The sequence below is a fragment of the Wyeomyia smithii genome, chromosome 2 (genome assembly GCF_029784165.1).
Source record: "Wyeomyia smithii strain HCP4-BCI-WySm-NY-G18 chromosome 2, ASM2978416v1, whole genome shotgun sequence".
Lineage (NCBI taxonomy): Eukaryota > Metazoa > Arthropoda > Insecta > Diptera > Culicidae > Wyeomyia > Wyeomyia smithii.
Window position 1 is genome coordinate 100,319,818 of NC_073695.1, and position 13,923 is coordinate 100,333,740.

General features: G+C 37.2%; 1 protein-coding gene across 1 annotated transcript in view; it reads left to right on the forward strand.

Annotated features, from left to right (window-relative positions):
• The window catches only part of LOC129723839 (protein still life, isoform SIF type 1), a 431,180-nt gene that overhangs the window by 146,127 nt on the left and 271,130 nt on the right, over nt 1-13,923 (forward strand). The window contains exons 14-16 of the mRNA XM_055678300.1: nt 2,372-2,570; nt 2,629-2,898; nt 2,972-3,116. Coding sequence (XP_055534275.1) covers nt 2,372-2,570; nt 2,629-2,898; nt 2,972-3,116 — 614 coding nt within the window. The remainder of the gene's footprint in view (nt 1-2,371; nt 2,571-2,628; nt 2,899-2,971; nt 3,117-13,923) is intronic.

Genomic DNA, 13,923 nt, shown 5'->3' on the forward strand with positions numbered 1-13,923 from the left:
CTCAGAGATGACTGGACCGATTTTCATAAAAATCGGTGTCAAATGGAAGGTCTAGTTGGCCCATAAGATCCTATTGATTTTTTTTTGCAATCGGACTTTTACTTTGCCTGTTATGTTTAAAAATGCGAAATCCAGCTATGAAAAGTAAAATATTTACATGACTACTCACTTTTCTCAGAGATGGCTGAACCGATTTTCATTAATTTAGTGTCAAATGAAAGGTCCAGCTACCTCATAACACCCTATTGAATTTTACTGTAATCGGACTGTAACTTCGTCTGTAATGTATGGAAATGTGAGAATCACCGAACTTCATTATCTCAGAAACTACACAACCGATTTAAACAATATTGATATCAGATGAACGGGCTGGTTAAGGGTTAACTGATGAATTATGATTGAACAAGTGATTTCATAATTCGGCCGCTCTATATGTTCCCATTTCATTCAATTAAAATCGAACTTAAGCAACCGTTGTATATTAAATTGTTAAAACAACGAGTTTATTTCCTCAGAGATTACACGACTTATTCAACATAACTAGCGTCATACGAACGAGTTATCTCTTAAACTTACAAACAACTAACTTTATAACAACTTGATATGTGGTTCAAAAGTTATGGAACGAAAAAAAATTCAAAGACTATTTAGAACTATACCCGCTTCGATCAATATACGTGGACTCAACATAATTTAAATGCGGTTTCTTACTATTTGAACGTTTTCGGTATCGCTCGTGATGAAATTGTTCGAAATTAAAAGTCATTTCTTTTATTTCGCTATTTCTTAAGCACTAACATTACGTCAAATTTCATATTTTATACTTCAATTACAACATCAATATTTTAGAACCCAAAGAGTGTATATACTGTTATTGGATTGAAGCGTCCATGTAAATCTATTTTTACAAATAATAAGTTTGAATGAGGAAGGCTCGGTCTGACCGCTAGGTGGATTAATTTAGGTTTTTTGTGAATGACAACTTTATTGAAACCAACTTCTAGTCTGATCTAAAACAACAATATTGGCAGAATTTTTTGTTCTTTTTTTCGCATGAATTGGATTCCATATTGGGATATTCTATTGTTTCGTGCAGTCAATTGTTTTCCTCTGTTGCTTTGAAATAGAAAAAATATACTGGAACCACATTTATATTACAGGAAAAAACTGTAGCGTTTAACTGTTTATTAGCCTATTCCGGGATGTAGCATGTTTCTGGCATTCTTGAAACATAACATATTTTACTAAATTCATGCCATAGATCGAACTGCACAAATGATGATTTTTCAACTTCCAATCAGATAACCATGCCTACTTCTCCGCTTCCTTCCTCGCATTCCCGCTATATTGTATTTTTTTCACTATTCAATGCTCATTCTCCTGTTTTTATTGTGCGAAATTTGAGTAAATACATGCGAAATGTAAAAAATGCACCATTATACGTCAGGCCACCAAACCACCGAAGGCCATTCATTGCGGCTTACGCTTTGGTTGATTTGTACTTTTCACTTGATTCTATCGTCGATCCCCTAATCTCTTATATTGTTCGCCAATCAATCAAACTGAACACGTTCGACGAACCGTGATCCGACGACTGCATCGCGCTGGCACGATACAACGCTTAGTGAGTAGCAGCAGGCAAGCAGAGCGAGCAAAAAAAAAACAGAGGCAGGACTCGTCGCAACCCGGAAAACAAACCAGTAATCTCTGGCGAACCCTTTTTTCCCGCTTCATCTGGACTCAGTAATACCTACGGCTTCAGCTCAACCGACCGAGCAATCAATATCGGCACGGCACTGCAGTTGAAGAGCCCGAACCAGAGAAAGGCAACCAGCAGCAGTCTGTGCGAATGCTGAACACCGCCTAAGCTCTTGCCACGGAAAAATCCTTTTCTGAATTGATTAATTGGACGTGATTTCGTACGCTGCTGAATCGATCCTACTGACCGTCCGTAGCAGGATGAGTTGATACGAGTTTGACCGAGTTTTAAATGAGAAAGGCTGGGACAGAATTTCTACCGTGATGAATGTGATTAGATTTCTTTGGAAAAGTAGCTAATCAATCAGACGAAAATTTTCTTAGGTATTATAAATTGTAAATCAGTGTTGGGCCACTTGAGAGCAATTTTTGATTAGGTTAAAAATAATTTTTAACCACTACACAAATTTTGTCAAGTGTGTAATCAAATCTTTCCAATCAGGTTTTTTAATAATCACTGATTAATAAAATTCCTAATAATTACTGATTTGTTGTAAATTCTATAAATCCTAAGGAGTCCACTATTGTTGGGAGTTGAAATATTGCATAGTATTGTAGATTTTGTAATTCACATCAAAGGACAAAGGACTGATTTGTTGAACCTATCTTCCAGGATCATCCGCCAGTGCCAAATCATCCACTCTCCCGCTGCCCCATCGTTTGGGCCCAGAACGGCCACAACCGGTGCGCGAACGTGAACGGGAACGCGATCGGGATCGTGATGGATACTACAGTGACCGCAACGAGCTGATACGAGAACGGGAACGGGATCGGGACAGGGACCGCGGCTATCTCAGTGATCACAACTCCAAGTAAGATCCCGTTTCAAATAGGTCCACTAGGTAGTCACTATGCGTTTTTTTTATTCAGCAGCTACTCAGCAGCAACCCGCTGTGCATCCTGCATTGGCGAATCGGCTAGAGCTCAATGGTTCCGTCACTCTGACGGCTGGCGGTCGGGTAGCTCGACATTTGGCTCTGGCTCCGGGACTACTTTGGTTCCCGGCCAACCTCCAGCTGGGGCCACAGTTGGCGGAGGTCACAAGCGTTCGCCGTGGGATTCCTTGCCTTCGTTGCGTCAGGACTCCAGCCTGAACGATTCGGGCTACAAAAGCAACCGGGCAGACTCATTCGAGCAAAGGTAGGTTACAACGGCGCGACCACCCGTGGCATGTCAGCTGTCCCGGGATTAGTATTATCAAACTGATGTCAAGTTCTATCTCGTCCAGGGGTGTGTTTGATCGGCAAGACAGCCTTCGGTCGGACTACATGAGCGATCGGGAACCACGGTATGGCATCGTGCAGCAGGCATCCATCGACAGCACCGATTCGCGGCTATGCTATCTGACATCATCCGAGGTAAGTGGAACTTTTTGAAACAAAGATGCCAAATTATGCGCTATGCGCTGATGTATCAAGCATGTGTTCAATGACGTAATGACTTTCTGAACACCAGAACATACCTACAAATATTATATAACATTAACCAGTACTAACGCTATTGTCAAATCCGATGTACGACCACTTTGAGCAGTATTTATCATCCTATTACAAATTATTTAATTAAACTTTGATATTTGAGTGACTCTTTTCGACAAATTAAAGTTAGGATTTGGATGTTCTCGTTTTTAACTAAGTCACATAACTTTTGACGTTGTAAATTGCATTTAACTATACTGTCAATCTTTTCGGATGAAATATTTAAAATCACAGCAATATGCAACCAGAAAAAATATATTATTTTTTTCTTAGTTAACATTGTTTAATTCTGTAGGCAAGTGTTTTTCCCAATGAAGCAAAGCTAGGTAAGTACCCTTCTGAACTTCAATTATTCACTAAATCGCATTTGAATCCGAAAAAATCATCTTTAAGGTACTGCTTAATTTGCAGAAAAAAATCCTTTGAAAGCAAACACAAACATAAACCTTTGGGGCATTGAAACCCGAAATCGCTATTCTATGCAAAGGACTCAAAATGGTATCACATTTACTAAGAAATATTACCATCTCAAAAGAACAACCCCTTGATGCCGAAGCCTAGCCCCTGCTTTACGATAACTTATCGATATTGCAGACCGCACCGGAAAAAACCCAGTGGATTTGGAAGCGTACACAAGAAGGAGAAAATCGAGTGCGGTTCGAATCGACTTTTAAACAGCCGAGCCGGCGATATTTATTACCGCATCGAATTATGTAGATCTCAAAAGTAAATTTTTCCACCCAAAATTTTGTGTATGGATGCATTAAACATCTTTGCGATTACTGATGGCTAAAAAACGCGTTTACCCCGTACAGCAAATTACAGTCTCGATAGCAAACAGTTAAAAGCAGGAGTCGCCCCCCTCTGTTCCCGATTTTAGAATAAAAGGGTTAATTTCTTCTCGGCCAAACCGATTTTCCCTTCTCATTGATGATTGGAGGGAAAATATAAAAATGTTTAATGTCTGGAACGATTTGTTCTGGAGTGAGGGTCACGAAACAACGCCTCAACTTGCGAGCGTAGTGAATAATTCAAATGTAAATTTACCTTACAAGCCGACAGGAATACCTGGAAGGTTGGATTGGATTGGAAAGGTAAATGTTTTCTGTTTAAAATTCGTCCTGAGAAAATGGACAATCAACGGGGCGAAAAGCCAATAACGAAATCAGTAACCGTATTTATTTACGATACTAATTTAGGGATAAATTTTAATTGAATCCGTTCGATAAATTAGGTTTCTTTTTTTTTCTTCGTTTGTTAATTCTCATTAGTCGCAACCGAGACGAGGAGTGCTGGAATAGATTTTGTGTTTTCGTAAACATTGATTCCCTTATTTCAGGAATCGCTGGTATAATATTACGATGATCATGACCCTATATTAGCAGTGGTAATCAATTTTAAATTTTATTTATACCGGAAGCATTTATACCAATTAAATAATTAATTGTACACTGAAAAGGTATGTGACATTAGCAAGAAGGATGAATTCCAAAACGTATCATTAAATAAAAAAGGAATACAATTTAATTACAGTTTCGGGAAATTGAATTATCTTATATAAATAACCTTCGTTCGAAACCCCAGTTCCAGTCTGTGTGATTGGGTGAGTTTAACAGGAAATTAAGCAAAACCAAACGTGCAATCGGATAATTTCCCCTCTGGATTGCCTGAATACAATACAAAAAGCTGCGTTAATTGCTAGCACTAACAGATTATCATCAGTGGTTCTGGACCAATTATAAAATGTTTACCGTGTTCTCTACAATTGCACAATATTACTCTTTATTTTAAAGTCTAAAAAAAGTAATAACAACAAGTAGCTAAAAGCAACATCAGTAAGTTTGGAATTCTTGGAAAAAAAATCTGTCTGAAATGCTTGAAACATGTGAAATTCTTCTTTTTGAAAGAACGATTAGTGTTATGTTTGGGTGGATAAACAAATCTCTCGGTACCACACAAACGGCGATGCTTGTTCACTGTGAAACAAATGAAGCAAGAAAACTTAGCTTTATGGTTTTTTATTCAGTCTTTCTATCCATTCGAAGCATTCTGTCAACACAGGATTTTGAGTTTTCGTTTTTTCTATCTCTGTTTTTTTTTCTACATTCCAAATTTTCTGGGTATTCTCATATTGTCATTTGTTGTTGAGGTATTCGGGTAATTTTTCTAAGTTCTCTAGATTTCTGTTCCTTCAGCTCTTCCAGTGTCCAGGATCTCTCTGTTTTCTTAGGTTCAGCATTTTCCCATATATTCTGGTTAATCAAAGTTTGTTTTGTTTGTATTGTTGTCGCAAGTGTTGATTTTTATTCAACTTTAGCCCAATATTAATAGTTTTCATTTTTTTGTTTCCTCAGATTTTCGAGAATTTCTAAATATTTTATTCATCTTTCATTTTTCAGCTATTTAATATTTTCAGTTTTCTGTTTTTATACTCTTCTAAATATAATGTATTTCAATATTCCATTTTGGTCTGTTTCCTCATTGTTAAGCTTATTTTTTTTTTTTATTTTCTACTGCTCTATATTTATATCTAGTATGTTTTTTATGTTTTTCGGTTTTCTCATTTATTCTATGGTTTCACAATTTTCGGAAGACAATTTATTTTTAATTCTCGCAATGTTGTCAGTTACGTAATTTTTATTGAAACTTTGAATGCAGGTTACTGAGACTTCAAATTTTTTTGTCTTAAATTCTGTTTTTTAAGTTTCTTGGATTTCTCATGTTCCAAAAAAATTAAAAATGGTTTCTTCTGGTTTCTCAATTCTCAAAGTTTTTGTTTTTTTTTTTTGCTTTTTTAGGGTTCCGTGCTTAATCAATTCTCTGATATTATTATTCCTGTATCAATGAATTTCAAACATATTTATTTTGCCTCTCTCCTAGAAAGGTATAGCAATCACTTGCAAAACCGAAAGTATAAAAGTGCTCCAAAGGGCCAAATGGCATATATCACTCGTTTCAGCTCGACGAGCTGAGCATTTTCTGTATGTGTGTGTGTATGTGTATGTGTATGTGTATGTGCAGATTTTTATTCTCACTCACTTTTCTCAGAGATGACTAGACCGATTTTCATGGAATTAATTGAAAATGAAAGGTCTTGTTGTCCCATGAGACCCTATTAAATTTTATTGTGATCGGATTTCTAGTTCAGAGGTTATGTATCAAAATGTAAAAATCATGAAACATCACAATCTCAAAAACTACTCAACCGATTTGAACAAAATTGGTTTCAAATGAACGGGCTACCTGAAACACCCTTAACTTTTGAGTTTTATGAAGATTCAACTTGTGGTTCAAAAGTTATGAAAAGAAACGTGTTCTGAAGACTGTTTAATCCTACTCATGTTTCTCAGAGATGGCTGGACCGATTCTCATAAAATCAGTGTCAAATGGAAGGTCTAGTTGCCCCATAAGACCTCATTGATTTGTTTTGCAATCGAACTATTACTTTGCCTGTTATGTTTAAAAATGTGAAATCCAGTTATGAATAGGACCATATTCCGAAGACTACTTGGACTCACTCAATTTTCTCAGAGATGGGTGACCCGATTGGCACAGAATTAGTGTCAAATGAAAAGTCTAGCTGCCTCATAACACCCTATTGTATTTTACTGTAATCGAACTGTAACTTCGTCTGTAATGTACCGAAATGTGAAAATCACGAAACTTCATTACCTCAGAAACTACACAACCGATTTGATCAATATTATTATCAGATGAGCGGACTCGTTAAGCGTTGACTGATGAATTATGATTGAACATGTGGTTTCAAAATTTGGCTGCCTTATACGTTCCCATTTTATTTGATTATAATCGAACTTAAGCAACCGTTATGTATTAAATTGTTAATAAAACAACGAAAGTCTATTATCTCAAAGATTACATAACTAGTGTCATACGAAGGAGTTATCTCTCAAACTTACAAATAACAAACTTCATAACAATTTGATATATGTCTCAAATGTTATGGAAAGAAAAGAAATTCAAAGACTATTTGAAACCATACTCGCTTTGATCGATATATGTGGCCTCAACATAATTTATATGTGGTGTTGTACTATTTGAACGTTCCAAATTCATTGATTCCTTGCGATGTGTTTAAAGTCTGCAAATGCACGACGAATCGGCCATAGGATATGATCAAAGTCAAATAACAAATCGTTTGAAATGATTGGTTTTATCGAAATGACAACATCCTCGGCTTTTGGCTTCTGTACATCGCCATAATTCTGAATATATCCATATTGGGTGGTATTCGGTCTTTTTCAGCAGATTTGGCATCAATATGACACCGGAAACACCCATTTTGGGAGGTATTTAGTTCGCGGGATGTGCAGAAATTTGTGCAGAAATTTGTACAAAAACATGTGCTTCCAGAAGAGAGAGGGGCGTCGAACCATTATGGACATATCTGTTACCTCTAAAAACATTCTCATACCAAATTTGGTTGTATTTTGTGCGAAAATTGTGTTTCATTCGCATGGGACCCCTCCCTCATAGAAAAGGGAGGGATGTCAAACCATTATGCACATATTTGTTACCTCTAAAAATATTCACCTGCCAAATTTGGTTCCATTCAGTTGTTTAGTTCTCAGGTTCTCAGTCCTGTGTTTCATTTGTATGGCGCCCCTCCCTTCCAAAAAAAGAGGGGTGTCAAAACATTATGGACATATTTTTTACCACTAAAAACATTTACCTGCCAAATTTGGTTCCATTTAGTTGATTAGTTCTCGAGATGTGCAGAAATTTGTGTTTCATTTGTATGGGAACCCTTCCTTCCAGAAGAAGGAGGGGTCTCAAACTATCATAGGAACCTTTATCGGCACCAAAAACCCCTACATACAAATTTTCACGTTGATCGGTTCGGTAGTTTTCGAGCCTATATGAATCAGACAGCCAGACGGACAGACAGACCGGACTGCATTTTTATATGTAGAGATTACAACATCCACCCTAAGAAGGAGTATAGATTACAACATCAATTTTTTAGAACCTTAAGTGTGAATATACATTTATTGGATTGAAGCGTTCATGTAAATCTATTTTTACAAATAATAAGTTTGAATGAGAAAGGCTGGGTCTGACCGCTAGGTGGATAAATTTAGGTTTTTTTATTACCAATGAACAGCCTTTCGATAGGTTTTGCTTTCTATTTTTGTTTCTTTATTAATTAGTTTCGTTAAATACACTGGGGTTTTTTTCACGCGGGTTATTTTATGCATTTTTCAAACGCGATTATTTTTTACAACAACGCGGATTATTTCTACGCGATTTGGAAGATAATGTACACGCGGTATCAAATAAATTTAGTATAATTGAATCTAATATAATCTTTCAAACGCGGCACAATCAACCGCGTAAAAAAAGACCCCAGTGTAGTGCTTTTCTTTCTAATCTTTAAAAACCTTCTCAGTTACTTATATTAACTACTTTCTTAAATGTTTAAGATTTTCCGAATTCCCTTCATAGTTCCTATTTCGAGTTTTTTGTAACTAAATTTGTTTTGAGATTTCTTCGACTTTCCTGTTGATTCATAAGTATTGTTAATTTATTGAATTTTTCGTTTCCACTGTTTTCCGTTACATTTCTTTAATTTAGGGATTCTCAGAGTTTTCTAATTTTTCTTAATTTATTTTTCATTCTTTAGTGCTTTGAACTTTCCCGGTTCTTAATTTTTTCAATCCACTTCTTTTGCTTTCTAATGATAATCTGTTTGTGTTAGTTTCAAAAATTTCTCTTTCTTTCTACATAACAGCTATGAATAGATCAAACGTTGGACAATTTTGTAATAAGATAGTTGTCGCTCGGGGGTAAAAATTGATAAAAAGCTCAAGGTTAAGTTCCCGCGAACGATTCAACAATCACGTGTGAGCATACCTAGTACAACGACATGAGATGACACCAACCGTTCTCTGTGATACCATTATATAAGTCAAAACATGATAGAGTCTCCCTGTCTCAACAGGTTTTCCTCCATAAACTTATACCAATTTGATGTCTCGAAAGTAAAAGTTTTTTGAACAGTTTGTTAACCTACTGTTAGAACGTAATAAAAATTGATGTCTTGAAAGAAAACATGTTCTGCTCTCAGATTTTTCCTTGGGTTTCCATTTTTTTTTCTGAAGATAACTTCGTTCTGGTTGTCTTCGTTCTCTCAGTCTCTTCTTTTTTATTTCAACCGTGTTAGCCGTTTCCTTATACTTTTAATTTTAATTCGGTTTTGACTATCAATAGCCTTCGATCTTTGAATTTTTATTTTCTACTTCTGGGTTTCTGTTTTAAATGCTTTTTCCATTATTTTTAGGGTTTACAGTTTTTTTCATTCCTCACAGTTTTCTTAATCTGCTTTTCTGTTTCGTTTTCCAATAAATGCCCTGCCAATTTGTTTTAGTTTCAAAAATTGTGTGTCTAGCTTTGAATATTCAATACTACCTCAGGTGATTTAGATTCCCTGTATACTAATTTTTATTGAGATTTCTTATCATTGACCGTTTATTAGTTTCTGTATGCTCTTCATGGTTTTTTTTTTCTGCGGTTCCCACCCTAGTAACAATATGGGTTTTATTTAAGTTTTATAGCGCCAAAACAGTGCTATAAAACTTTGATAAAACCAGTTTTGTTACATGGGCGTGGTTTTGTGGTTAGTAATGTCGATCGACTAGCTCTTCCACACGGTTGTGATATCTGGTTCGATTCCCGATCAGGTGGAGGATCTTTTTGAGCTGGAAATTTTCTAGAGTCAGCACTGGTGCACGGTGTATCGTTGTACTTATCCTACAACATGCAAAATGTGCCAAAAAACAATATCAATAACAATTTGGCTCAACGAATCTAGTTGATCGAGAGCGCTATTAGCCCCACAGGCTAGCGTGCGATATTGTTGTTTGTTCTTTTTTCTATTTGGGAAAAAAATGTTTCCTCTTCAATTTTTCGGTTTTATCATTTTCTTAGTTTATTCCTCTCATTTGTGAAAATTTTTTGTTACTATGTTCTGTTTCATCAGTTAACTGACTTTTGTTTTCTCATGTTTTAGAGTTTCTCAACTTTTTTTTTGTTCTCTGATTTTTCCTTTGTTTTTACAGTTTTCAGTTTTCATTATTCTCAGAAGACTGCTTTGTTTTAAATCTTGTATTGTTCTTAGTCTTAATTCTTTTATTTCCACTGTATTTGTACTATTATTGGCCTTCTAATTTTAACTTGGTTTTAATTATTCTGTTGAATTATATTTTTTTGATACATGTTTGATTTTTCGAAACACCAGTCCAAAAAGAAAATGACAGTGAAAAAAATATATATTAGAACTGGAACATTTTTTGTGGAACTACTCTACTGTACTACTGAAAAATTACGAGCCGTGTTAAGAACGCATATTTTGATCAATAACAAGTATAAACAATCTCAAATACAATCCAATATGTGTATTTGGTACTTACTTTTAGGGTGACAGACCGATTATCGATCCAGTGCCGAATCCAGAATACGTCGTCATGTCCCTCGGTCTTGGGCTGCTTTCTTCCAATCGCCCCTAACACCTATTTCGCGTGCATCCTCGTCGACAACACACATCCAACGAGTGCGGGGTCTACCCCGAAGTCGACGACCTCTATCGGGATTCCTGCTAAATATAGCCTTCGCTTGACGCTCATCCGGCATTCTCGCTACATGCCCAGCCCACTGAAGCCTGCCGTGTTTTATCCGCTTGACTATATCTGCCGATTTGTATGCCTGGTACACTTCATGGTTCATGCGTCTGCGCCAAACACCATTTTCTAGTTTGCCGCCAAGGATTGAACGCAAAATCCTACGCTCTAAAACACCAAGAGCTCGCCGATCAGCCTCTTTCAGCGTCCATGATTCATGGCCGTAGAGAGCCACCGGAAGAATCAGTGTTTTATAGAGTGCAAGTTTAGTACGGATTTACGTAATCCGTAAAAGGCCCTGTTTGCGGCTGCTATCCGCCTCTTTATCTCACGGCTAACCTCGTTGTCACATGTCACTAATGTTCCCAGCTAAATAAATTCGTCGACTACTTCAAATGTTTCCCCATCTAGCACCACCGCAGCACCAACCTCCGACGGACTACCACGCACTCTGCCAGCCACCATGTATTTCGTTTTGGGAGAGTTTATGACAAGCCCTAATCTCGCAGCTTCCCTCCTGAGAGGTCCGAAAGCCTCTTCCACAACTCTACGGTTGATACCAATGATGTCGATATCGTCCGCAAAACCGAGAAGCATGTGCGACTCCGTAATGATGGTGCCGCTTTTCTGCACACCAGCCCTCCGTATAGCACCTTCCAATGCGATGTTGAACAATAAGTTCGACAGCCCGTCACCCTGCTTCAAACCATCTAACGTCACGAACGAGTCCGATATCTCACCGGCTATCCTGACGCTTGATGTAGAACCTTCAAAAGTGGCACGTATCAGCCTAATCAGCTTTGTTGGAAAGTCATGTTCAATCATAATCTGCCATAACTCATTTCTCTTGACTGAATCGTACGCTGCCCTGAAGTCTGATGGTGCGTCTGCAAGTTGTATTCTCGCAATTTATCGAGGATTTGTCGCAAGGTAAACATTTGGTCCGTCGTGGAGCGTCCCCCTCGAAAACCGCATTGGTACTCGCCAACAAAGGTCTCCTGCAACGGCCTCAGTCTGTGAAACAGGATGCGGGAGAGAATTTTGTACACGGTATTGAGAAGTGTTATGCCCCGATAATTGCTACAGTCCAGGCGATGGCCTTTTTGTAGATCGGGTATATGAGACCCTCCAACCAGTCCGAGGGCAATTCTTCATCAGACCACACTCTCAGCATGATCCGATATTTGTATGTATTTGGTACCAGTATTATTATTATTATTATTATTATTATTATTATTATTATTATTATTATTATTATTACTATTATTATTATTATTATTATTATTATTATTATTATTATAATTATTATTATTATTATTATTATTATTATTATTTATAATTCATCTGACAAGTTATAGTCTTAATGAATAAAAAAAATTGAATTACTTAAATTTAACAGATATTAAAAAAGTCTAGCTTTCAGGAGCATTCAGAGAAAACTTGCTTAGAAGAGTCGGGCAGTCGATATCACCTAGAATAACTTCAGCAGCAACCATTGCCTGCTGAATTTTTCTTCTACGTTCCAGAGAAGCAATCCCTAACAGATTACAACGGTGTTCATAAGGAGGAAGGTTCAGCCTGTCTGTCCAAGAAAGTCTACGAAGTGCGAAACGGACAAAACGCTTCTGCAGTCTCTCAATCCTATCAATCCAAGTTGTCTGGTATGGTGCCCACACCACAGCTGACGACTCCACAATCGATCTTACTAACGTCGAATATAACGATATCAGGCAATGGATATCAGTGAAATCTTTAGACACCTTCATAAGAAATCCTAGCTGACAACTTGCACGGTCAATAATATTGGCTCGATGCGGCCCAAAAGTCAATTTATCATCAAGTAGTACCCCAAGGTCGTTAATTTCATTGACACGAGCAAGAGGTGTACGTCCGATTGTATAAGTGGCTTTTATGGGATTACTATATCGATGAAATGAAATTACAGCACATTTCTGGACACTTATAGTCATTAGGTTTTATTGACACCAATCTTCAAAAATATCCAACAGATCTTGCAGTCTTTGGCAGTCGGAAAATTTGTCAATGACCATATATATCGTTAGATCGTCAGCATAAAACAGTTTACAACCTCTTCCAAGACGGGATGCAACATCATTTATATACAAAACGAAAAGGAGCAGTCCAAAATTACTCCCTTGAGGAACGCCGGAGGTATTTGTAAATCGTCGGGATGTGCAGGATCCAAGTTTGACACTCAGGCATCTATCGCTTAGGTACGATAGCAACCATTTAACCAGGTCGTCGGTGACACCCATTCTAGCGAGTTTTTCGAGTAATATTCGATGATCAATTTTATCAAACGTAGCTTTCAAGTCTGTGTGTACAGCATCGACCTGCTTCCCGTTTTCGATATGAGCGATACAGTCCGAAGTGAAACAAAGCAAATTAGTTGTCACAGAACGACCAGGATAAAAACCGTGTTGATCACTAGAGATGATGCTTTTTATGTGAAACAGCAGATAATCACTTAGAATCATTTCAATCAATTTCGAGCAGGCGCTTAGTGATGTTATACCTCGATAATTACGAATATTTTTTTTTTGTGATTCGGAGCAATATGCGAGTTTTTCCAAAGAGCTGGGAATTTGCCTTGTCGTAAAGACCAATTAAATATTTTTACTAGTGGATTAGCAAGCTCACTGATGCATTTTTTGAATACGACAGCAGGAATACAATCAGGTCCTGGACCATTGGAGGTTTTCAACCTTTTCGCCGCCACTAGAAGCGCGTCCTCGGTTATCTCCGGAACGTCAGCCGAAATCATGTTTATTGGGATATCGGAAGCAGCGAGTGCAGTAGTAGCAGTAGTTGTATTGAAAACAGCAGAAAAATGATCAGCAAACAATTCACATTTAATCAATGGGTCCATAGTGGATTTATCATCTAGAAAAACTTTCGCTGGTATTCCATTATTATTCCTTCGCTTTGTTCTAACAAACTGCCAAAAACTCTTCGGGTTTCGCCGCAGATTATTTTGCGTGTTAGTAACGTACTGTTTATATAAGCGAGTATTCAATCTACGGTACAGT